The 25,615-nt window shown below is 40.9% G+C and overlaps 1 protein-coding gene across 1 annotated transcript in view; it reads right to left on the bottom strand.

The window, feature by feature from the left end:
* Nucleotides 1–25,615, bottom strand: part of AIG1 (androgen induced 1) — a 79,087-nt gene that overhangs the window by 5,888 nt on the left and 47,584 nt on the right. Inside the window, exons 4-5 of the mRNA XM_080998590.1 lie at nt 2,831–2,946; nt 607–770 (exon numbers count right to left, since the gene is read on the bottom strand). Coding sequence (XP_080854716.1) covers nt 607–770; nt 2,831–2,946 — 280 coding nt within the window. The remainder of the gene's footprint in view (nt 1–606; nt 771–2,830; nt 2,947–25,615) is intronic.

The raw sequence follows: 25,615 nt of genomic DNA, 5'->3' as shown, positions 1-25,615 counted from the left end.
ATCACAACAGGCACATCCTTAATCACCTTTGCAGAACTTATTGAGACTAGGAGTATCACCCAATGGTGTTGTTTCATTCATGGAATGATCTTTGATCCAGCAGAGGCTTCCATGAATAGAAGTGGTTGCGGAAGGTGATTTTTGCTAATTCCCCCTTTAACTCACTAGTAATTTCTGGATTTATGTACTTATTTGTTGTCATTTGATGCTCTCAGCTAAATGTCCAAAACCAGGCAATGATAATCACACCCACACACACTCACACCCAGCCTCAAATTAAGCCCAAATGTACATCAATGCATGAGTGTGCAAGCAACTTCATGTACTGATTTCAATGCAATCAGTTTGCGTGGAAAGGTGTTTGCATGAAACTGCAGCAATGGGAAATAACTGAATGCTACCAGATTAGATTGAAATGATAGAAAATTTATGGGGGGTTTTTTCTGACCAAGTAACATTGTATGGAATAACCACCAAGTGACAGAATTTAAACACATGAAAAAGACATGGTGGAGTCACTCTCAGAGAACTTTACAATGTCCATGGCAATATGTGAATCAGCCCTTGTTTCATAGTTACATCAGTGCTTCTCAAAATAATACTCACATTTTTGTGTATCCCAGATGCAGTTGTTTAGGATCTCACCCAGCAAGTAGAAGATGTTAATTATTGCAGTTACAGTAGCAAAGAAGATAATTTTAGCACCTGAGCCAAGGTACTCCAAGAGAGGGTACACCCAAACACCTGTTACATGATAAATCCAACAGACCCTAATATAAATACAGAGAGAAATCAGAAGTTTTCTTTAAATAAATAAAATTATACAATAACAAGAACTTTTTTTCTATGAGCAGAATCCTATGTCTATTCAGAAGTAAACTCTATTGATTATGTTTAGTTGTCTCGTGAGATTTTGGTATACATCTACGAAACACCCACCCACCATTTTTGAATGGTTTTGAAGAAAAGATATAAATGTGGCTTACCATTATGCAAATGGCAACTGGGCTGTAGTGTTAATAACACTAAAAATGGGTTGGAGCCAAAGGCTCCTTTCTTCTGACCGATGGATTCTTGCTGCAATGGATGGATCCCCCCCCCCCCCCAAAGAAGAAGGAAACCTTTGGCCTCAACCCAGCATTTGCAACTATTGTAACACTTTTTGATTCCTAATTGTTATTTATGATTAATTGTTAGATACAGATAGCCATAAGCCTAGGTGTATTCAGCGTTGCAACGTATCTGTCTATTTATATGCTGTGCTTGTCTTCTGTGGATTTGCTGTTGGTCATACAGGGAAGTTTTCCACAATGCTCAAATCACAATTCTCTCTCACTTTTTAGTCAGGATTTTCCCATTCTGCAGATAAGAATGACATCGGCATTCACTGCTAGTGTGGAAGCTCCTTGGTGCATTTGTCTGATGTTCCGATGGGCTGCCTCTGTTGTCACAACCCCTAATTCTGTTTGCTGCTTACCTGGACGTAATCTAGTCGTTTTGTTTCCAGCAGCCCAAATGATGTAAATGTGCCTATTTCTGCTGACTGCTATATGCTTAGGACATGCCCCAAAGATCTCTGAAGACTGAAATTGCAGCACATATGTCAAGGAAGTCTTGCACAAAACCTTTATATGTTTTTTCTTAAAGATATACTGCAAGCCCCTGAAAAAACCAAATCTAAGCTGGAGGCCTCTGTTCATGCCTTAGAGTAAAAATAAAAACATGGCACCATCAGATCATCTCTGCCATATCGCATGCAGCTCTATCCTAATTATAATAAAAGCCAATATTAAAAAGTAGGGGGAAAAGGGTACTGCTCTCTGATTTGAGGGCATAGTGTGAGAAATTGTAGTGGACTAATAAATTCCCCTAGTCATTGGGATTCCCGCAGCATGGTAATTGCAAAGCAAGTTTTCCATTTAGGTTTTGCATGCTTGACCCCAGAGCAACTGAACAAGCAAATGGAAAGTAATTATTACCAAAGTTAAATGGGAAAGAGCAAGTCAATGTATGTGCCACTTCAAGAACAGGCTTCAGAGCCACCTATGACTGCCCAGGCTGACATCATTTAAACACAGAACCCGCCCCTGCATATTACACTAGAATCCTTCCATCCTGCCCTTCTCTGGACTGGCAGCATTATGAGTAGTCCTGCATTGTCTATATTACAAATGTGAGAAGGAAAAGTAGCAGTGCAACCATGGAAACATTACCCAATGGCCTTTGTTAAGGAGTTCATTGTCCTTGAAAACATGCTAACTCAATACTGCACAATAATGGGCTGATCAACCTTAGGCATAAAGCTTCTGCACAAGATTAGTTGTTATTAATTCTAATGAATGTCTTTAACATTGCAATTCCTGTCCAATCTCATTATTAGATAAGCACAAGGGAACATGCATTAAGGCACACTTTAGAGTGCAAGGCCAGAGCCATTTTGTTGAATCTCTACCATTTGCAAGGTTTAGAAAAAAGCAGACCATTTAGTGCTAAGTATTCCTTAGGAGGAAAGAAGAACAAAAACTAGAACTTCAGGGAAAGTATACTAAACGTAAATCTCATCAAATGAGGTGAAAGGATATTTTAATTTAAATACACATGGCTGTAATATTTCACATTATCATAAGGATACGTAGAAAATGTAAATGGTTTTTTGTTTTACGGATTATGCTCATGTCTCAGACTTTAGCTTTCTACCTTTACAGGCAAAGGCCAAGTGCACATAGCTGTCCTTAAGCATTCAAGAAATCTAACTCCCCAGGAGACTGTGGCCCCCAGTAGATTGTAGTCAGGAGAGTGCTTTTGGTCAACGTGAAAAGGTATCTCTTACCACAATATGTAGCCAACTGAAAAGGTGCACACAGCAACCAAGCCACAGGTCCTGCTGGGATATTCATGATGTGTTGTTCTCATCTCAATTAATATAAAAGGCAAGACGGTTGTATGCTAGGATGAAAACAAAATGGTAGAAAACAGTTCATGCAAGAACTTTCCAATTGTCCATAATAAAAATATTATCGAATATTTCTAGGATAATCTATAAGTAATGAGCACTTTACAACTAAACTTAACCATTTCCATTCTTTAATTCCAGCTGAACAGTAAGGCTTAACTCTTCCACTGAAATTAATGGGATACAGCACAATTCTGTTGCATTTCATCCGAAGTAAGTTTCACTGTGGTCAATAGGGTTTACTCCTTAGCGTTTAGGATTCCAGTGCTTAACTTTAACTGGATAATGTCCAACATATTTTTAGGATATGGCAGGAGATTTTCAAAGACATCTTTCTTTTTTAAGCTTACCTAGAAAAAGGCTGCTTCGATCAACGTTTTCAATAAAACAGGAACAGTCAGTCTGTCCTCTGGCAGAGGAGAAACTTGATTCCTGCTGAGCTGTATTTTGTGGTTTCAGGTTCACAGCTGATAGGGCAGAATCAGCATAAATCTAAGCATTTAGATGTTGCAAGCTGTGATCAGGAGGTTAACTGAATAGTAAACCAATAATAGTGGACTTATTGGGAAAAGAACATCATATGCAAAGGGTGGAGCTAGCTATTAGAAGAAACATGGAACTGCTTAGCAGTTACTGCTACCATTCAATTCTTTCTTCTTCCCACCAATGACCCCATTTGCACATAACTCCAGACCATAAAACTATGGTTTAATAAGCTACAGTGTGCACGAACCGCACGTTAGTGCAAGCAGACTGAATGGTCCTACTTTGCTCCTCCCTTTGTGTGAGTAGATAAACAAACCATGAAGTGGACAGCTTAGCACAACAGCCTAAACTGGGATTGTGATTTGTTTTACCCCAGGACATCCACAATCCCTAACCACCTTAAATTATTATTGTTCTTGATTTAACAACCATGTGCTTATTAGGGTGAAACAAAGCGTGATCCTACGACCAGACACCATGCCAAGCTCTCCACCTAGTAGTTTGCTGACAAGATCATGAAAATGGAAGAGCAAGGCAGGAGTTATCAGGCTACATGCACCAGCACCAGCACACAACCCCTATTCATATGGGTTACCAAGGCCAAAGTTATGTGTGAACATAGCCATTTGCAAAGGACAACCCCTGATAGTATGCCATTAGACTGTGCATTTCTCTGCTCTCATCTCTCATGCCGCGGGGAAGGCAAAATGCACAGCACGTGGGCACCACGTCACATGCTGTCTTATACCTTATGCTGATGATTTTTCAACAGAAGAGCTTTAAAAGACACACGAAACACCTATGCTATTATAACACACTTGGCTGGGAAGAAGACAAAAAGAAACATGGCATAGCAATAGTTAAGGGTTTCTTGCAACAGTCTGTTCCACCCAAAATATAATAATTTTTGCAAGTTTTAGGAAACAGGTGCAGTGGGAATCAGCAATGTGTTACACATAACAGTATCAATCTAGCCATCTCTGGGTTTTTTAAAAAGTGATACTACTGCAGAAGTACTGTTGGTAAAACTTTCACCATATGAAACTGCTATTGAGAAGAACATGTTTCATGAGACGGATGATACCTTATTATGTCTATAATGGAAAAGCAGGATATTCAAAGTGGGTGTCTAGTTAATGGGAATCTATGAGTAATTCTGAACCCCGCTGAGGCTAAGAGTCCTGGTAGCAGCACTCATCCTTTTATGGAGGATTATTACCGTTAACTGAGACACAGGATGCACTCTCTGCAGTAGCCGCAAGCACTTCATTAATTATTATTGCATAGTTCATGGGTGTTAGCAGTATATTATCTAAGTAAAGGCCAGTGTTGTGACGATGACTTGGAAAACACAGGAATCAGAGATAACAAATTAAATCGATGTAGGAGGTTAATGCTTTGTGGGTATTTAGCAACACTTCCTTTTTTAATGCAACCTCCTCTCTTCCGCAGCGTTATAGCTAAGGAGGATACACTAAATCTGAAATAAACAGAGTGGCATAGTAGATCACTCCTTGCTCTTCACTGTTGCTTTGGCAAAACAATATATGAAGTGCAACCGCATACAGTGCAACTGCAGCTGTGGCAATGGGCACAAGTCAGCAAACACTACTGCACTGCAACCACTGGCCATTTCAAAGGGACTTGCACAAATTTCACTGAAACGGGAGGTGGTTGCCCAAAAGCAATGTATGCTAGAATACATCTACTATCTTTGCTAAGGGGCCAAAATTGAAATCTGAAAATAAGAGATTGAGTTGGCGGTGGGGAAACCTTTCCTAAATACTGTCGCTACAGTTTCTGTATAGAATAGAATAACTGATATAGAATAGGTAATTTTTTTCTTATTTCTTGTAGTAAAGACAACCCAGATAATTAGATCACAAACCTACTTAATCCAGAGACTCTTGACTTGCGGCTGAATGTGTAAAGTGTCTCCATTGAAAAATACATTAAGCATGAGGTGACGAGGCAATACGAAAAGTTCAAATTGCAACCATCAAATGTTGATGGTATACGTAAGTGAACCTTAGCCCCAGTTCATGCATGACATCAATGGCTGTCGCTTCTCCAAATATCTACAATGTACGCTGGTCCACTAATGAATGAAATCATGTAGGATGGTTGGATCATACAGAAGATCTCACATCAATGCTGCACTCCACTAACATATTAATCAGGCCATGCACTTTACTGGCACCCATGCGCTTCTTCCCTACAGACTGCACACCAGGCAGTAGACCATGGAGCACATATGATAAGTGCTTATCTTCAAGCCAGAGGATGGCCCTTTAAGAGGCCCTTTAGTTACACAAAATAAGGTGAAGTTAGGAGAGGTGGACCGGAGGCAGCTCTAAAGTCTCAGTACACTTCTAACCTTTGTCAGAGCAAGTTGCTCACTAGGAGCTATCCTTGGTGCTGCTGTAACTCACCTGCCTTGCCCTGTGAGCACCACTGTGATACAGGAACAAGACAATGTCTGTCCTGGTTGTAGTGGTTAGGTTGTCAGGCTAGGATAGGAGAGGCCCAGGTTCAAATCCCCACTCAGCCATGAAGTTCACCGTTGACATGGAGAATGTCACTATGGGCTCCCTCAATTTCCATCAGCATGCAGGGAGGGGAGGTTTTGTAGTGTCTGTGGCAAAATCACCCTCATGCCGCAGTGAACAATAAAAATGATGAAATCCTTCTGCACCCAGGATTACAGGCACTATATATATATATATATATCCACTGGCATCCCTGCAAGCGATACATTTAACATAACATTTAGTTAGGCCCCAGGAGAGGCCATCCGTCAGAAACAGCAAGCTGAGCACTATGCTTATATTTAAATGTTTAAGGTCCCTATTGAGTACTGACTCTGTTCATTGGGGATATAAAGACTTTACTAATGCTTAGTGCAACCACAATAACCACTTTCCCGTTGGGTCAATCAATTTAAGAATGAATATTCTGAATATCTTAATCTACACCAGGGTAGGGGAACCTTTTCCAGGAGCCACATGCTACTGGTTGGTGGTGCCAGAGGCAAAAGCTGGCAAAGCAGTCAATGTAAATTGCTAGTTTCTACACACACTCACACACCCCTCTCTATCCTGCATGCAGGCAAGTAAGAATCATCATTAGAGATAAAGGAGGCATTCCAGATATAAGGCAGAGGTAGGAATATGCATCTGGCTGGTCGGCCAAATCTTTATCTCCACACCCCCTGGGTGGCCAAGTTTGGCAGGCGGGCAGGGGCTCCTACATGTCAATTACTTGATATCACAGTTATGTCAGGTGACTCATTTTTAGCCATGAAGTTTGAAATCAAAACAAAAAAGGGTGTGAATGCTTCTCAAGGTATTTCCCAACAGCTGATTGACAATGCCTACAAAGCCCCTTTTGCCCAAGCCCCAATATGACATTCTATGACATCAGGTGTAAGGACAGTGGGTGTGGCTTGGCCAAAATGGTGGGCAGCCCAAATCAGTATGTCTGGTAGGGCTAATTACAGCTGTAGGCTAGATGTTTTGCACCTTTGGGGTATGGGCAAGGACAAAAATGAGAGGCTGGAGGGCTGTATTTGGGTTCTGGGCCTGAGATTCTCCACTCCTGAACTACAACTTCAATTGTTCACAAGTGTAGACCACTACACCATGCGATGTTAAAGGTGTGTCTCCATTGCTTGTGAAAAACACTAGGAGACATACAGAAGAAAAATTGTATCAACACAGTAAAATCTGTGTCCAATTTTTATGGATTTGTGCTTTTGACTTACATTATATATCCAAACAAAATGCCAGTAGAATGAGATAAAAAATATTGTTAAGTGTAGTGGACAGAGCGGAATTTTTGCAACTGAAGTTTTAAAAGAAAAACTTGACCTTATCTTGCTATTTCAAGAGTCTTTCATATATCAGAATTAGTTTATAAAACCAAGTTGCTGACAGAAATCAGATTGCTTCTGTCAAGATGGAAATAGCTCTTCATGACCTATGGCAATATTATTTGTTTTATTTATTTATTTCATAAAATTTATATGCTGCTTGATTGTAAAAAAAATCGCAAAAATATAAAACAATAAAATAAAATAAAAATCACAGCCATACTTTAAAACATACAAAGGCTAAAATACTAAAACAGATTGAAATTACTCCAACTTTCTGAGCATCTGGATTGGCTTGTCTAAAGAAAAATGGCATCCTAAGAACAGCTGTCAATTGCAGTAGATGTGCTGAGAGATAAGTTATGCTTAAGGTTATGAAAGAGTGCCAGTTTGTGGTTCCAGCTTCTCCTAATTAGTTCTTCAGTTATGGCAGCTTCCTAATGTCTAAGGAGATGGTAGTTGCGAAGGCAAGGACTAAAGACCACTGTTTCAGAGATAATGCTACCTCTTCTGGCAAGATGGAGAAGGGGTGGAGAGAAAAAGCTGTTGTTGCATTTCACGTACTACTTTGTGTTTTGCTCCAGTTTAATCATTGGCACTTTCCCAATGCAGTTGCTATGGGTAGTGCTTATTAGAAGGAAGAAAACTGGTGTCACTGAGTGCTGTTGCTAGGGAAGCCATGGCAGGGAGGTATCTTTATCTTGAATTTTAGAAACTTCACCTTTTCTGCAAGGAGACATCTGTGTGCCACAGCACGTACAGAGTCTGGTGCTGCACACAAAGCTTTCTGGATCAGAGCCATGGTATATGATACTATATATGTATGTCTACATAAATATATATATATATATGTATGTATTTTTCAGCAGCAGTTTTTTGAAATTGCTATATAGCTCCGAGATTTTGTTTCTTAAATCACAAGAAACCCTCACAAATAGGTGAATGTCACACATTATCAGTAAAATCAGCAATCCTGATTCTAAATTTATTTTGAATGATGTCTAAAATGTTATTTAAATAGCATCCCCTCCATTTAAAAGGATAATTATGTAAAGTCTTATGAATTAACATATTGTTAATCCTGCCTGATCTATTACAGATCCTGCGTGATACATTACAGCATCTTCACTCCAGATAGAAACATGCTTGTTCTAATTTTATTTTGCTCTTGTTTCTGCTAAAATGAATGTTGTTTCGATTGATCAGTGAAAATCTACAACCACCAATATGTGCAATTAAGCCTGCTGTAGGGACATTTTAAAATCTATGCCGTGAAACTTTAAAGGTTGACTTAAACCATCTTGTTTGACTTACAAGACCAGTTACAACACTGCTTCATGTAAAAAGCATTAAGCTAATGCTGGATCAAGCTACATTGCCAAACATGCTGCAGCATAATTAATCAAAAATATTTCATAAACCAATTGCCTCCAAGAGGTTATCGATTTCTTGTCACGACACATTTTCCTTATGAGGTGCTGCAATGCTTGTGTCTCAGATGTGCTGGCATGTATTTTTTTTACTGACTAAGCCTTAATCCATCTTCTTGGCCTCCTGCCACTGGTGCACTGACATCTGCAACTACTCATGTCTGACAGCCTCATGCATGAGCTATGTGGCTTCAAAGTTGGACAAGATTAGTACAGGAGACTTTCTGTATACTTTGAACATAAATTGAAAGCAGATATGTACAAGGGCAGGTTTTGAGAGGGTGACATTACAAATGGCATCAAGTAAAATTATACATCTTTATCTATGTATATATAGACACACACACACACACATACACACACACACACACGACGAAGATTTTAGCTTTTAGTAATATGTTAGATGAAGGAATTAAATGCCTAGAATTAACAATACTCTTGAGACATTATGTAGTTTGTTGTGTGTCAAGCAGAACATGATAAACACATTTTCTGGGCGCATATTTCCCCTCTACGTCATTCATCTGTGCTTCCATATTGTCAGGCTGTTTTATGAATACTTTTGCACCTACTGCACAGTGACAGCTGAACACACGCTGAAAATACAACCACCTAGTATTTCTGTGAAGCTGATATCTTTGCACAACATGCACAAATATCTTCGACCTGCTGTCTGGTGCTTGTTGCTCCATCCCCCCCCCCGCCCCTCTATGAAGTAAGGAAACAAAACTATCCCTTCATTTGTCAGATAAAGATTCCAGACAACAACAGATGGACAGCCAGCACCATCTTGCAAGGCCACAGCTGGCATGACAACCATTCACTTCAATGGAATGCTTTCTACACTTTGCTTCAGAAACATGCTTTGACAATATGACAGCCCAGCCACAATCCCACAGTTATTTATAAATACCTTCGACTTATTCAAGATCATTGCAACACTGGATATCTACGGTAAATCAAGAATGGAATCCAACCCTCAACACTTCTAGTCTGCAACCTCTGGGCTGTTTATTGCAGCCAACGGCAACACAGCTATACAGATCATTGGCAGTGTCAGCAATTCCTTTTTCTACATTCTCTTTTTTCCTGGGTAGTACAAAACACTGTACAGATTTGTAAGCATGTTTTGTAATGTATGATGTATGTCACACACACACGTTTTAATTAACCCTGGGTGTGGAACTGGTAGCTTACAATTAGTATTTCCTAAATATATGGCCAAATACTTCCCTAATTTAGAATCAGACTAGGTATGCTGCATCACCTCAATGTCTGTGAATGTTGAATGTTGCATGTCTTTGAAGGAAAAGCAAAAGGTTGTTGCTCATTTCTATTCATTCCTATACTTACAAATTAATGTTCAGAATAAACTACACTTACAACACAGTCCTATACATGACTACTCAAAGCATAAGTCCTATTGAGTTGTTTGGAGCTTACTCTTAGGTAACTGGGTACAGGACTGCAGCCTCAATTGGACTTACTTCTCTGTAGACATGCATACACTTGCACTCTCAGGCTGCCATTATATGCACATTCATCCCATTTCATTCAGTAGGGCCTATTTCTGACCACGCATAGGTCGACTCACCTCCTAACAATGTGGTAGATCCCACCCACCCACATTCCACACACTAAAAAGTGAACGAGAACATTTGGTTTTAAAGTAACCAGCTCTGTAATCCTTGGACAGGGTTTGCTTTCAAATGCAGCTAACCTTTGAATGCTGACAAAAGTTTATTATTGTCTTATTTTAGCTGGTATTCCTGTCTTTTAATGCAATTTGCCTTAAGTCTATATAGAAGGCTGCACATGGCTTTTAAAAGCAACAACACAAACCACCCACCAACTGGGGCCCTAAAACTAAATACTTCAGTGTGGGGTGCTTCTCTTCAGGAATGTTTTCACTGCATTCCAGCCACCTATTCCTTCTCTCTCAATCTATCAGAACTCCCTGCCCTTTGACCCGTGCTCAGCCCTCACTGGGCTGTTTTGGGGTGTCTCCCCCTCTGAGTTTTTGGGCAAGGGGAAAGATAAACTTGTGCCCACTCTCAACTGCATTGATTTGTTTAATTTCTCCATTGACACCTATGGGCAGCTCTCACTCTCTCCCCCATCCTTGGGGACAATTAGAAATAATGTCGTGTTGTAAAACAGGAAATGACCTCTTCAGAAAATAAGATAGTTCTTCCTATTTATTATAGTCATTAGAGAAAAAAAGGTCTGTGATAGGAGAAAAGATGCTACTTCTGGTTTTGACTTTATAGGTCTTTCGGGTCTTTTTGATAGGTAAAGTTGCAGTACATGAGTCTGCTTGCACAGGTTTTTTTTAAAAGGCCAAGTATGGATGAGAATCGTGGTAATAATCCATTGTCTTTACACAATCTGCAATAATCTGCCCTTTTTTCTTTCTAAGTAGCAATGGTGGGTGATGTCACATAGGGAGCTTGCGAACTGAAACAACCTCTGGTAGATGCAAAAGCTCAGTTGGTAGGAAAGAAGCAACCGTCTCTCTCCCCCTGCCCCACCTTACATTCTCCATAGAATGAATGGAGGGACAATCATTCTCTTTCTTCACATTGCTACTTCTGCCAGAGCCCAACTCAAGGGTAAAAACACCCCCACTTCCTGAGTTTTGTGCATATAACACAGGACTCAGAGAAGGGAGCTTACTCGGCTAAGTAAGCTACACTAAAATATATGGACTCCTGCCCCATGTGACCCAGCATAGGGTTAGAGTCCTACTCTGAGTTCCATTTTTCAGTGACTCCTGAGTGCAGCAGTCCCAGGGCATGGACTGAAGCCATATTGCTGAAGCTAAACTGGCCTGTGTTAGGTCTGGCAAACCACCTTAAAACCTATATATGATTACCAGATGGTGGTTTATCCCATTACTTCTCAGCCCAGACCCCTTTAGATTCAGCAGCCGAACCACATCGTGTGATTTCGTTCCCTGAGCCATCTGATCTAATCTCCTCCACGGGTTGGCCCTGCTCACTGGTGTTCTTGGTATACATTAATCTGTGCTTTACTGGGTTTCCACTAGCTTTAAGGCCTGCTGAGAATGATTTTGTTCATTTCTGTCTTTGAGACCCTTCAGAATTTAGAAAGCTGAGGACTTTGCCAAAGGTTTAACATTCCTCATAATATGAGACGCTTGGGAGACATTTGCAAAGGCTTAAGTCAAATGCCTTCCTAAGACACCATCAACAATGACGATCACCTTGGCACAGTCCATTTAAGGGAAGAATGTAGTCCAAAGATGGCTCAAATTCCTAACTACCACAGTGTGTTAGAATAGCCCTTGGATTTGTGAGTAGATCCAAATATTCAATCCCCAAATCTCCAGAAGTATTACTATTATAATTTTTAGGAGGTTTTTACGTGTGGGGTTCAGATTCTGGGGCTATTGTACAAAGAGGTGCAAATCTGCATGTATCATTGATGGAGGCAACATGCATCTAGTAACATTAATAAAATCCAGCTGTTTTATTATATTTTGTATTACTAGAGGTTTGTTATAGTTAACAATCTACATGGACAAGTGCCTCTCTGTGTGGAAGGTTTGTAAGCCAACCTCGCATATAGGGCCACTCTGGTAAGTCGTTGCTGACCTCTCAATGTCTAGTTAATTTTTGTCCATTACATGTTTTTTTGGCAGGTTTCAACTATGTTCTGAGTCTCTGATTTAAGTTTTAATTTTGCTGTGGATTTATTGCTAACGTTGATTTTTGGTTTTAGAACCCTTTGCAGTAGTATTTTAATTATTATTTATTACGTGAACTGCCTGGTGGTCAAAGGTGGGACAGAAATGCTTTTTTGTTTTTAAAAAGAGCAAGTGAGCATGAGATGCAGCCCTCATTCTGGACTGGTTAGTAAAAGTGAGTTACTATGTCATTTTTTCAGACTACTAACAAAGAAACCTATCTGTTACTCCTAAAGAGATTCAGTAGCTTTGCCTATATTCCCATAACAGACACCTGTTTCCCATTTTTTAAAAATTATATGACTGAGGCCACAACCTTTTAGTTCCATCCAGGGAACAAACACAGCATCACAGGGCAGCAATCAATTAAAAAACAAACTCAAAAGGTTTCCATCTGACTATTGGATTCTGAACCTTTGATGGAGCTTGTGTGTTTTCAGTGGTGACTCCCCTCGTTTTCAATGCTGAATAAGGACAGTGCAGCAATGCAGCAACTATTTTAAAGGGTTTTGATCATCATATATAACTAAGCAGCAGTAGCTCTTTGAAGAGGTAGGTGGCACCCAACAGGGCAGAAAGGCAACCTGAGAATGAGCTCAAAGAGCCCCAGAAGACCTTGGGAACACCTGAGGACATCAAAAGAGGAAAACTCCAGGCATATCACCACCTCCGGAATTAGCTATTCTCTCCAGTCCCCAAGGTGTTCGCCTAAGGACAGCAGGAGTCACCAAGCAGAGGAAATGTTTTAGGATTAGAAGACATTATTACTGAATTTGATCAAGCAGAACACAGTACAAAGCAGAGCTCTTGGCTGAGGTGGTACACGAGCTCCATTTCCTCCCTTATCACTTAATAGGGCTTGAGAGCGAAATGGTATTGCAGCAACCACACAACTGAGTCTCAAAATGGTCTTTTGACCAACACTTCCCATACTTTTCTACCTTATTTACATTGCTCTAACATGACAACATTGCTCTACATTCATTATAAGAATTGACATCTGGTGTATACTACTCTGTAACAGCAATACTATCCAGTTGTCATCATTCACATGGTATTTAATCTGGTCTCAAACACAGTTCAGACTGCTGCAAGGCTCACAAAACCAAGAGAATGGATGCCCTTCTTTCTCTTGAAAATATGTCACTCTTTATTACTAATATGGATGCCACTTCTGCACAGGAAGAAAATGTGGTGACGTTATAAATCTTACAATTGGCTTTGTAGGACTGCATAAACATACCTCATCCATACTAAACTCCTGTATCTTTTCTTCTAATTAGAATTCTTCCTCATGTGTGCTGACATATACACAGTCTCCCCTACATATACAGAACATTTCACACATACACAGGCATATCATTCTATAAAAGTTGACTTTAAAGGCAACTAAAACATTTATTCTTACCATTTTTTACTTCACCACTCAAGTTTCCAAGTTGCCAGAATGCAAAAGGATAGTAGCAGATAATCCAGCCAAATTTGTAAATTGTCATTCAGGAAGTTATTAAATACTTCAATTGTGATTTCATGAACATGGTGTTAACAGTGTGTCTGTAAGTGACTGTGGAGACCAATTCTGGATCCACATGTCCTTCCACAGTGGGGACATAGGCTAGGAGTTGATCACAATGAGGATTTGCCAAACGTGTCTTCCTTGTTTCTTCCTTTTGTCCTGAGTTCGCGTGTCTTCAAAATCCATGACACCTTTGGTAAAGGCTGTTCTCCAATTGGAGCGCTCCCCTCTGTACCTACAACTTTGCCAGGCCTTTGCTTCTGCCTTGTTGACCTTTCCTGCTGACATATACCCCCTCTTCGATAAATTCAGAATGTTGTTGTTTAGTTGTTTAGTCGTGTCTGACTCTTCGTGACCCCATGGACCAGAGCATGCCAGGCACTTCTGTCTTCCACTGTCTCCCGCAGTTTGGTCAGACTCATGTTTGTAGCTTCGAGAACACTGTCCAACCATCTCGTCCTCTGTTGTCCCCTTCTCCTTTCAGAATACAGAATTCAGAATACTGCTACTAAAATAATTTTACTGCCTGACTATATTAACCTTGTCACAAGCCCCTGCACTTTTCTCCCTGTCACTTAGGAAGCCCTAGTTCTACATTTAAGCTCTCCTAATCATGTCTCATTTTCTACGGGGGGGGGGGGGAGATACACACAGTTACACTTTCATTTGCCTCTCAGTTAAACCCCTAGTCCCAAATATGCAAGCACCACCAATTTCATGGGGGCACGTTACAAGAGAATGACTTGTCCAAGGCCACCTAATGAACACTACAGTCAAGGCTGGGTTTCCCAGACCTAAACCTGACTTTCTGTCCCCTAGATCATATTAGTCTATAATGGTTCTTTATAATACAGTGGTGCCCCGCAAGATGAATGCCTCGCAAGACGAAAAACTCGCTAGACGAAAGAGTTTTCCGTTTTTTGAGTCGTTCCGCAAGACGAATTTCCCTATGGGCTTGCTTCGCAAGACGAAACGTCTTGCGAGTTCTTGCGAGTTTGTTTCCTTTTTCTTAAAGCCGCTAAGCCATTAATAGCCACTAAGCCGCTAATAGCCGCTAAGCTGCTAATAGCCGTGCTTCACAAGACGAAAAAACCGCAAGACGAAGGGACTCGCGGAACGGATTAATTTCGTCTTGCGAGGCACCACTGTATGGAGCCTATGTTATTAGAACAGGGGTGGTGAACTATTTTCTGTAATGGCTACATTTCTTTGGGAGTAATCTGTCTGTACTACATGCCAGCACTGGATGGCGCTGAAACCAGCAGTGGGCAGGACCAGAGCCCAAAGAAGATGGGATACTTTGGTTCTCTCTTGCTTTCTGTCCCCACCTTTTTTTCTTCTCAGCCCCCAGATAAAATTAGACTGACGTCCACTGACAGTCCATTCCCTATTATTTTATTGTTAGTGCTTTAAGTTCACTATCAGAGGAAGGAGAGGGGAAAGCTTGACTTACGGACTCAGCAAATCCACTTCTCAGCACCCAGCTGCAGCATATTGCTGCACCTATTTCCAGGAAGTACTTACAGCAGGAACCTCAGAGCTGGGACCCAAACGTGGCCCTCCATGAATATCTATTTGTCCCCAGGCTGCCTCCCTCATCGGCTCTACTCCATACCTTCCTTGCAAAAGGACTTGAGGCAATATCTAAGCAATTTAATGCTGCTTGTGTAGTGTGGTATCTGAGTGTGGAAATCTATGACTTTTGCATGGCTGGACTGCAGTCCATGTAGTCCTCAGCATTAAAAAAAATTCTCTCCTCCCCCTCTCCCACTGGGGCCTGGAGTTTTCTTCTCTGAACCACAGAGCATACAAAATAAGGAGTTGGTGCCTCTGGTTTATGATTTGAGACAGTGCCTGGGCCTTCCAACACTATTAACATAATGATTAGATTGACAATTTAGAACCATAAACATTGGGTTTCCTCTTCCTAGAACTTCCTAGAGCTCAGGCCAGAAACAGCTACTTGAAGTTGATTTTATGGTAATGTGGTCACACCGCATAAAGCAGAGCAACCAAAAATCACTGTGAGGTGGAGTGAGGACAGCACATTTGTGTTCATGCATGTGGCGGGCCATGGCTTTCATTCAATGGAATAGAATGTGACAAAAGGACTGCAGCTCAGTGGCAGAGCATCTGCAGAAGGTCCCATGGTCTTGCTAGCCCATGGAGAGCGGCTGCCAATCAGTGTAGACCAGGTATAGCCAACATGGTGCTTTGTTTTGGATTTCAATGTTTATCAGCCCCAGCCAGGTTGGTCAATGGCTAGGGATGGTGGGAGTTGTAGTCCAAAATATTTGGAGGGCACCACTCTGGCTGCACTGAGCAGATGTACAGATGGTTCCTCTCAGTATAAGGCACCTCCTATGTTCCTAGAGAACATACAGGAAAGGAATTAACAGCCTGTGGTAATCAGCAATAGGAGAAAGAAAACTTCTGTTTTCCTCCCCACCCCCTTGGAACCTGTATTTATCAGCAGTTGGTCATCCACAGCAAACCGCAAATTACTTCCTTGTACAAGACGTTTTTCAGGTTTCTCAAACATTAACTACACACGGGCTAGGATGACTGGCTGCTGGTAGAGATGGGGAAGAAGGGAAATAAAGCAAAAGAGGATTCCTGTAATCTTTTGTGTTTGAACTGCCGAGTCTGTTCAGCAGCGTCACAACCCCCCCCACCTCCACAGTCACAGGTGCATATGACTGTACACAGCAATAATCTTGGCTTGGCTTCTTCTTGATCGTACATTCCTTTCAGCTCAGCTACACTACTTTCCCACATGACCTCATCTTTTATGCCCTTACGATGATCTGTCTGTTGGGCCAAGCAGTTGCTCCTCTTAAATGCCCGGGAATGGCTCCCTGCCACTAGGGCTGCGACGCCCTCGCATGCTTTCCCGGACGAGATCCCCAAATAGGCTCCTGGGACTAGAGAAACATTTTGGCAAGACAGCCCCTACTTGCCCATGATCTTTTGAAGGACCGAAAATAGGAAATACGGCAAAGGACCTCTTCAGAGGCACAAGCAATTCAAGGTAGAAAAGAATGTGACAATGATTCATAGGGGTTTTCATGGGCGAATGCCCAAGTAAAGTGGTAGCAAAACAGTGGTATGTTGAACAAATCTTGGCTACAACCCAGCAGAGCTTCCCCATGACCAACTATGGGGGGAAAGAATGCCCTATGCTGTCAGAGCTTCATCTGCCATCACTGGCGGAGGGAATCCAGGGGTGGAGGGAAGTTCTTCACCACAGTCATTATTCTAATAGCGGGGACTGACATCGCAAAACAAACAAGAGAGCACTCTAATTGGTGAACAAATGAGATGCCATGCAATAGTGGAACTGTAGAAACCTACTAACTGCATAGCCTTTCTTATTCCAGACACGGCTTCAATTCACTGTTGATGCTTTATTGTGTTCTCCTCGGATTCTAGACATGTCAACGTGTTCTATTAAGCTAGGTATTATTGCCTTACTCATAGGCATAGATTGCTAGATAGTTTAGTACATCTTTTCAGATTGTAAGTCAGACTCTAAAAACAGGGTTGAAGAGCTTCCTTGAAGTTATGTATCACTCTTACTAGGAGCTCCTGAATGGAACCAACCCCAGTTGGCCTTGTGTTTGGTGCCAAATTTGAAAGGTAATGGCTACGAGCTCAGCTTGCCAAACATCACTGGAAGTACACCTGAAGGTTCCTGATTTTACTTTTACAGCTGGAGCTTTAACTGCCCCACACCTGACAGCATACGATGCCAAGCATAGAAGGGCATGACTGCAGGAAATGCCTTTGTGGGGCACATTAGGGCCCCTGGTGGGCCTTACTGAGCCCATGGGCTGGAGGTTCCCATCCTGCTCTAACTACTACACCACACCTGACCTCTCAGATTTGCAAAAGCCCTTGACTCTGAGCCTGGCTCAGTTCAGAGTAGATGCTTCCTATCTGCAAATAGGGCCTTCTAGGTAGTGGCACCCTCTCTGTGGAACACCTTCCCTTCAGATGTCAAGGAGACAAAGAATTACACAACTTTTAGAAGACATCTGACAGCAGCCCTGTATTGGGAGGTTTTTAACGCTTGATGTTTTATGTTTTTAGATGTGCTGTAAGCTGCCCAGAGTGGCTGGGAAAACCCAGTCAGATGGGTGGGGTATAAATAAAATAATAATAATATCCACAAAAGCTTGACAATTGCACAGAGAAATAAAATAAAAGGAGTAATTCTCTTTCACTCTTCCATTCCAGCTCCAAATTAAGAGAACTGTTTTGACAAAGCATCAGCTGCCACAACAAACTCCATTTTGAGAACTGTTTTTGACCCTTGAGATAATCAACAGCTTATACATATGAACTGGACACTTTCTCCTTCCTTAGCTAATAATAGATCAGTGAAGTAATGTCTTTTTATGTCTATTAACCTACACTTGTAATCAGATAAATGTTGAGCAATAGTAGAATGTAAAATAATTATAATATAACCTTTTCTGATATTGTTACCAAAAATGTCATGCCAAAAGCTGAGGTGCTTATGCAAAATGAATTGCATTATTTGGCACTGATCAATCTCATCTATTTTCCCCACCCTCTGCATCCATAGTGCCTTAAAAAGCGGTATGTGGAAGGGATACAACCTGGAGCAGATGGCCCAAGGATGCCACAGTGAACGGATGCCTACTGCTGCTGGGCACAGCAGAGATGGAAATTTATGGCTGCCAATTTGGCTTGGCTTGAGATATGTCCTACAGACCGTGCAGCAGACTCAGGAAGGGCAAGATGGTAGAGAAGTAGATAAATCAATGGCAAGTTAGTAACACAACACAGTGACAGCCTTTTATACTGGCCTCTCTCATATATGCACATAACAAGGGCAAGAACGATGGAAGCCCTCAGCAGAGAACAGACATCTTTATGGAGGCAAAAGTCAAGAACTGGCATTTAAGAGCAAGAGTGAGAAAAAGTAGCATATTAAAATGCAGAAAGTAGAGCATACTTCAGGGGTGGTATTTCTCATTTGCAAGAGGGGGAAGCAGCAGCCAATCCTGATTTTCTAACTATTATGATCTGCTTGCTGTCTGAAGGGCTTGTTTAAGTACGAAACCCTGAATGCTTTGGCTTTCAAGAAAAGAATGGCCAAATACAACAAATCTGGGATAGACCTACCAGAGGAGGCTTCCGCTTGGGGTGCCAAACAATTGGGAAATTCTAGTCAATTGCATTATTCACATTTACCTTGCACATCAATTTAAGCCCCTTGTGTGCATGGACAGTTACAGCTAGTTTCCAATCATTGCTCCTTCCCAGTCTCTTTGTGGAAAGCCTTAACCATTTAACAATGAGCTAAGTACAGTGGTACCTCAGGTTAAGTACTTAATTTGTTCCAGACGTCCATTCTTAACCTGAAACTGTTCTTAACCTGAAGCACCACTTTAGCTAATGGGGCCTCCTGCTGCTGCTGTGCCGCCGGAGCACGATTTCTGTTCTCATCCTGAAGCAAAGTTCTTAACCCAAGGTGCTATTTCTAGGTTAGCGGAGTCTGTAACCTGAAGCGTATGTAACCTGAAGTGCATGTAACCCGAGCTACCACTGTATTATAAAATAGTATAATTGAAAGAGAGTATAACACTGGCATTTGGAGATACAGACCAATCTACACACATATGCATACACACATTATTTAGATATGGTTGTATTTTCACGAACTGTTCTTGTGCAAATGTCCCTAAGTCAGACACAAAGCAATTCATGTATGTAAAATGCAGTTTCTTAAACTTACATTCTTTTTGTCTGCTTAGGTTTTGCTACCAGACCGCTGTTTTTCACAGAAGCTAAACTGCTGCTAACTGTACCACTGGTGGGACAAGCTGTGAAGTGGTTTTTCATCTTCAGTGGGCATATTGGCTAAAAAGGTGAACCGTGATGCCCAATAAAAATATGACTTCAGTCAAAAATACATCAGGTGGACTTAGGCAAGCTACTATTGCCTTAGGCCCTCATCTGCACTATGGGAATAATGGTGTTGGTCTGTATTACAGGCCTGCCTTAAGTGCACCAGATGATATAAAATGTACTATATGATTAATACACAATCAACTGTCCCCACATTAACGGAACAATCTCTGCCTACTCCCATGATGGCTGCTTTCCGGAGATGGTCCTCTAGAAGAGAGGAAGATAGTGATGAGAACGTCCAGTGATCCTTGGAGCAACTTTCCTTGAAAACAAAACACAATAACTAGTCACACAGGTTATACTGTTGACGACAGCAGGAAAGGTGGAAATGATTTGATTTTAATTTGGGTCTATATTTATAAATATCCAAATATAGAACTGCTTTGCTCTGCTTGTACAGTAAGTGGAACATTTGGCAGCCCTGTGGTCTTCTCGGTGGGATTAAGCTGAAGATTCACAATTCATTATTTATAACAGCACTCACGCTGCAAGGCACCAGAACAGAGCCACCGCAAAAAGTTTCAAGTTGTTCCAAAACCTGTATTCCACTCTTCTTTTCTGAGTGGGTGACAGAAGGATGAAGGTGAATTAGTGTCAGGAGACTAGGACTTCTGGAACCAGCCTAGGACAAGCTTTTATGCTGACAGTGGACCTTGCTATACCAGGCATAGGTAAAGCAGTATACAAGGGGGAAATTTGATTCCAATTAGCACAGTGGAATGACTACATTTCCTTTAATGAAGAATATTTTTATGCAGGTTAGAAAAAAAGATGCTAGTAATAAATGCATGTAGCTATTGGGGGGAAAAATAGGACCACTCCCTTTTAAAATTACTATTCATTGATATTTATGCTGGAAAACATAAGCAAAAAGGTACCCTCATACCCTCCAACGTTTCACAGAAAGAAAAAAATGATGCATCTACATACAAGTACTGTACCTAGGAGTTCTCAGGGGACATGTACAGAGATAGCACATGGCAGGAAAGAATTGCTCATTGGTTACTTTATCTGATAAGTTAAATTGAAAATTGCTGTATTATTGTAATTCCTTGTGAAGTGATCTTGAATAGACAGAGCATGTGGAACAATGTCCCACATTACAGATATCCTCATATTCCTGTTCATCACGAATCTTAGTTCTGTGTGAACACTGATAAGGAAGAGACAACAAGCACTAACATAAAGGTTGCAAAACATATCAGCATGTGCGTGATACAACCCAAACTGGCTGGTGGCCATACTAGAAAAATTGTCAGGGATACGCAACTTGGCAGCTCACCACATGACAATAGACGTTTTGAAACCAGTTTGGTTCATACAAATCAGCAACAAGTTGCCAGAGCCTCACCACCAGCATTTGTTCAGTTATGGCTGGCATAGATAGATAACATATGGTCCAAGAGTAGAGATTCCAGGAAGGTTCTCAGCAAGCGGAAAGAACCCGGGATAGGTTAAATAACAAATTAAGCAAAGATATCTAAAAAAGCAGGGTGGTGGTGCAAACTGCAATATACATGGGATTAAAATCAAATAATTTTATCAGTTTTCAAAGCTAACAAACTTCAGACTAGTTGCTTAGTTCTTTAATGAGTAGCCCACCTTAATGAAACACAAATACAAGCATTTATTATTACCAAACTATATGGCCTTTATGTCCTATTATTATTTATAAAATACCATGAGCAATATGGGAAATTGGTGCACACAGACATTTATTTTATGATGATTTGAAATTTGAACCTGAACCAACTTAGTATTTTAGTACTCTTACTCATTTGTTCCCGTTTTCTTTTAATCTCATCATTTTATTTTTATTTGGGGCTCCCCCTCCTTATCTCTAAAAGGCAAGCTGTTGAATTAGGTTGAATTTATCGATGACATCATGCTGTTTTGGAGTATTTTGTATATGCTATTATGATTAGCAAAAAATAATTTACTTAAAAATAAAAAATGCAGGAGCAGGACCATGCATCCTTTTGAGCTACTCAGAATGCTTCATGACGTTAGAACTATCCAGCAGATTCTGCCTAAGTAACTGAAGACTGTATTCCACAAGAAATGAAAGAATGTTTATGCTATGGGAGAAAACATCTCATTTTATTCAAAAATAAATAAAACAAATATACTCAGTGAGGAAAATATTCCTCAGTTGTTAAATCCCACAAATGCAAACATTCTGCTTTACTGAATATTAAAACATCAGTGGTTTACAATACACAAGGTTTGTCGCAGAATTCAGCAGCCAGATTACTGACTAGGGCAAGATGGCCCAAATATATAAAACAAATCCTGTCATGACTGCAGTGGCTACCAATTAGTTTCTGGGCTCAATTCAATGCTGCTTCTGACACATAGAGCTTTATGTGGCTCAGAACCCCAATACCTCAAGGCCCACCTCTCTGCATATGAACCAATCCTGTGGTTAGCATCTAAGGCTTTTCTCCAGGTGCTCCATCTAGGAGAGGAAGAGGGTTGTGACTCAAGAAGAGGCTTTTCAGAATTGGCTTGCTGCTTATGAATGCTCTCCCTAGGGATGTATGCCTGGCAGAATTACTAGCCATCTTTAGGCACCATGCAAAAACCTTTCTTTTTAGCCAGGTTTTCGGCCCTTAATTTGGAGTGTTTTAGGTATATCTGGCCTTTTTAGTGGGTTAGATATGTTAGACCTGCCTTTAAGGTTTGTATTCCATTTTAGCTTTATGCTGCTTTTATTATTTTGTAAGTCACTTTGAGTTACTTTTGTAAAAACAACAACTGGTAAGTTCAGTAAAAAAGTAAAAATAATAATAACCTGAGCTGTGTTGGTGAAGAATCCACTTGCTCATATTCCCTTTCTGTCACTTCAAAATGGGAGGAAGAGGCAGGCGTTGGTGCGAGAAATATGGCAGAAATTTATCTGCTTTTCGTATCTCTTAATCTTTTGGTTTCAGCCACTGCCTGCATCATCCATACAGTGGTACCTCGGCTTACAGATGCTTCAGGTTACAAACGCTTCAGGTTACAGACTCTGCTAACCCAGAAATAGTACCTCAGGTTAAGAACTTTGCTTCAGGATGAGAACAGAAATCGCGCAGCGGCAGCGCGAGGCCCCATTAGCTAAAGTGGTACCTCAGGTTAAGAACACTTTCAGGTTAAGAACGGACCTCCAGAACGAATTAAGTTCTTAACCCGAGGTACCACTGTATAAACACTGTTTTATTGTTTAGGCCTGCCATTATCAGTAGCTTTGATCTGGATCCTTAGCAAGCAGCTTCTTCTTCTTTTTATCGGCTGAGACAAGATGCTGAAGGCATGCTGCACTGCTTTGCAGACAGTGTGCAGTCATTCAAAGCCACAAATTACATCACTCACATTAGCATTTTATTTTTAAGAAGCATCCTCAATCTCTACACAAACCTCAGCAGACATTTATTTAGTCTCTTAGCGCAACAAGGAAGACGTTTATTTTTTAATGAATCAAGGAGAAAGACAGTATTACATGACATCAATGCATAGAAATGCAATGATATCTATGAGTACCTTTTGCCAAAAAATCATTAACTAAAAAACAAACAAACTGCACTTGGCACACAACAACCAAAAACTAACAACATTTGGCTGTGATTCATATGACTTGAATAACTGCTTGTTATTTCAGAACTTTTATGAGGCTGGGTTTTTTTTGGGGGGGGGGTTACTTCTATGAAAACTATATATAGCTAACAAATAGTGAATAATTTTGAACAATATAATGAAATATAGTCTTATTATTTCTATAGAGATTCTCCTTTGCTCCCCACCACTAGAACAACAACAAAAGACAAGGAAGCTATGTTTAAAAGAGTAACTACTAAATGAACATGAGTTTGAAGAAGAAGAAGAAGAAGAAGAAGAAGAGGAGGAGGAGGAGGAGGAGGAGGAGTTTGGATTTAATATCCCACCTTTCACTCCCCTTCAGCAGTCTCAAAGCGGCTAACATTCTCCTTTCCCTTCCTCCCCCACAACAAACACTCTGTGAGGTGAGTGGGGCTGAGAGACTTCAAAGAAGTGTGACTGGCCCAAGGTCACCCAGCAGCTGCATGTGGAGGAGCGGAGACGCGAACCCAGTTCCCCAGATTACGAGACTATCGCTCTTAATCACTACACACCACACTGGCTCTTTGAAGAAGAACTTGTTAAGGGTATTTTTTGCTTTTACCTAAAACAGTGCTTGGCATATGAAGAGTGTGCCCAGGTGTTCAACTACTGCTTAATGGTCTAGTAAAAGAAGTTTGTACAGCTGACTTCCAGAAATCATTTGGGGAAATGTCTCATCAAAGATATTGGGTAAGAGGATGCATTCTCTTATGGGTTTAGTAAAACAACCAGAAGCAGAGTCTAGGAGGAAATGGATAGTCTGTGCAATGGAGAGAAGTAAGAAGAGGGAGCCCCTAAAATACTGTATTGGGACCAGCGACATTTAACTTCTTCATAAATAATCTGGGTGTTAGAGGTCACAAGTGAAGTAACCAAGGTTGCAGATGATATCAGATTTTGCATTGTGGTGAAGAACTCCAAAAAGATTCTCAAGACTGGGTGACTGGATATCAGAATAGTAAATGAGGTTCAATGTAAAAGTATGTGTTAAAGTAATGCACACACTGACCAAAAATAAATAAATTATAACTACATGCATACATTTATGTGATTTGAAGCAGAAGTGGCTAACTGGGGTTCACTAACTGGTGACTAGCTCAATGACTACTTCAACTCAACAAGCAGCACTGTGAAAAGGGCAGATTAAACTCTAGGGAAAAGGGACTGAAAATAAAAACTGCCAGGTTGGCAATACCCTTAAACAAATCTATGATACAGCCACATTTGAAATGCCGTGTACAGTCCTGGAAGCCCCCACGCCAAACAAGATATTGTCGATTTGTAGAAGGTGCAGAAACCAAAATTGTTGGGGAATTGGAACACCTTCGCGCTAATAAAAAACTTATATGTGTGTGGAGCTTCTAAATTAAGAAACAAACCACAATTACTAAGGCTAAAATGACAGGACATAAGATCATACATGGTTTACGTTGGTAGAGAGAAGCTTTTCAATTGCTTATGTAATATCAGAGTCCAGGGTCTGGTCGTAAATTTAGGACAGACAAAAGAAAGTACTGGTTCACCCTGAACACAATTTATGGGCTTCACTGCCACAAGATGCAGTAATGGCCACTAGCTTAGATTACATTTAAGAAGAGTTAGAAAAAATCATGGAGCACAGATCTACCAGAGGCCATTTGTCATTCTGGCTCTATGGACACCCACTGCATATCAGTAGCTGAGGAGCAGCAACGGGAGAAGGCTATTACCTTTATGACCTGCTTGTGGGCTTCCTGGAGGCATCTGGTTGGCCACTGTGGGAAGCAAGAAGCTGGACTTTGGCCAGATCCAGCAGGGCTCTTCTTGCGTCCCTCACATTCATAATCTTGTTGTAATCCTTACACCAACCCTGCAAGGTAGGTCAGTATTATTATCCCCATACTGCTGAAGCTGGGCTGAGGATAAGAGAGAAGGGGCTTGCCTACAGTAATTTAGACAGTTAAGTGAAGTGAGATTCAATGAGCTGGGAATTCCTGACTGCTAGTTCCGCCAGACTATACCAGTTGCAATAAGCTAAATGACACAATTCAATTTGATCTTTTTCAGTACAAGTGTGAAGCTGAACTACTAGCTATTTGCGTAGTTAGAA

This window comes from Podarcis pityusensis (genome assembly GCF_964106645.2).
Source record: "Podarcis pityusensis genome assembly, chromosome: 3".
Lineage (NCBI taxonomy): Eukaryota > Metazoa > Chordata > Lepidosauria > Squamata > Lacertidae > Podarcis > Podarcis pityusensis.
The sequence above is the reverse complement of the archived record's forward strand: the minus strand, read 5'-3'. Positions and strand labels throughout refer to the sequence as shown.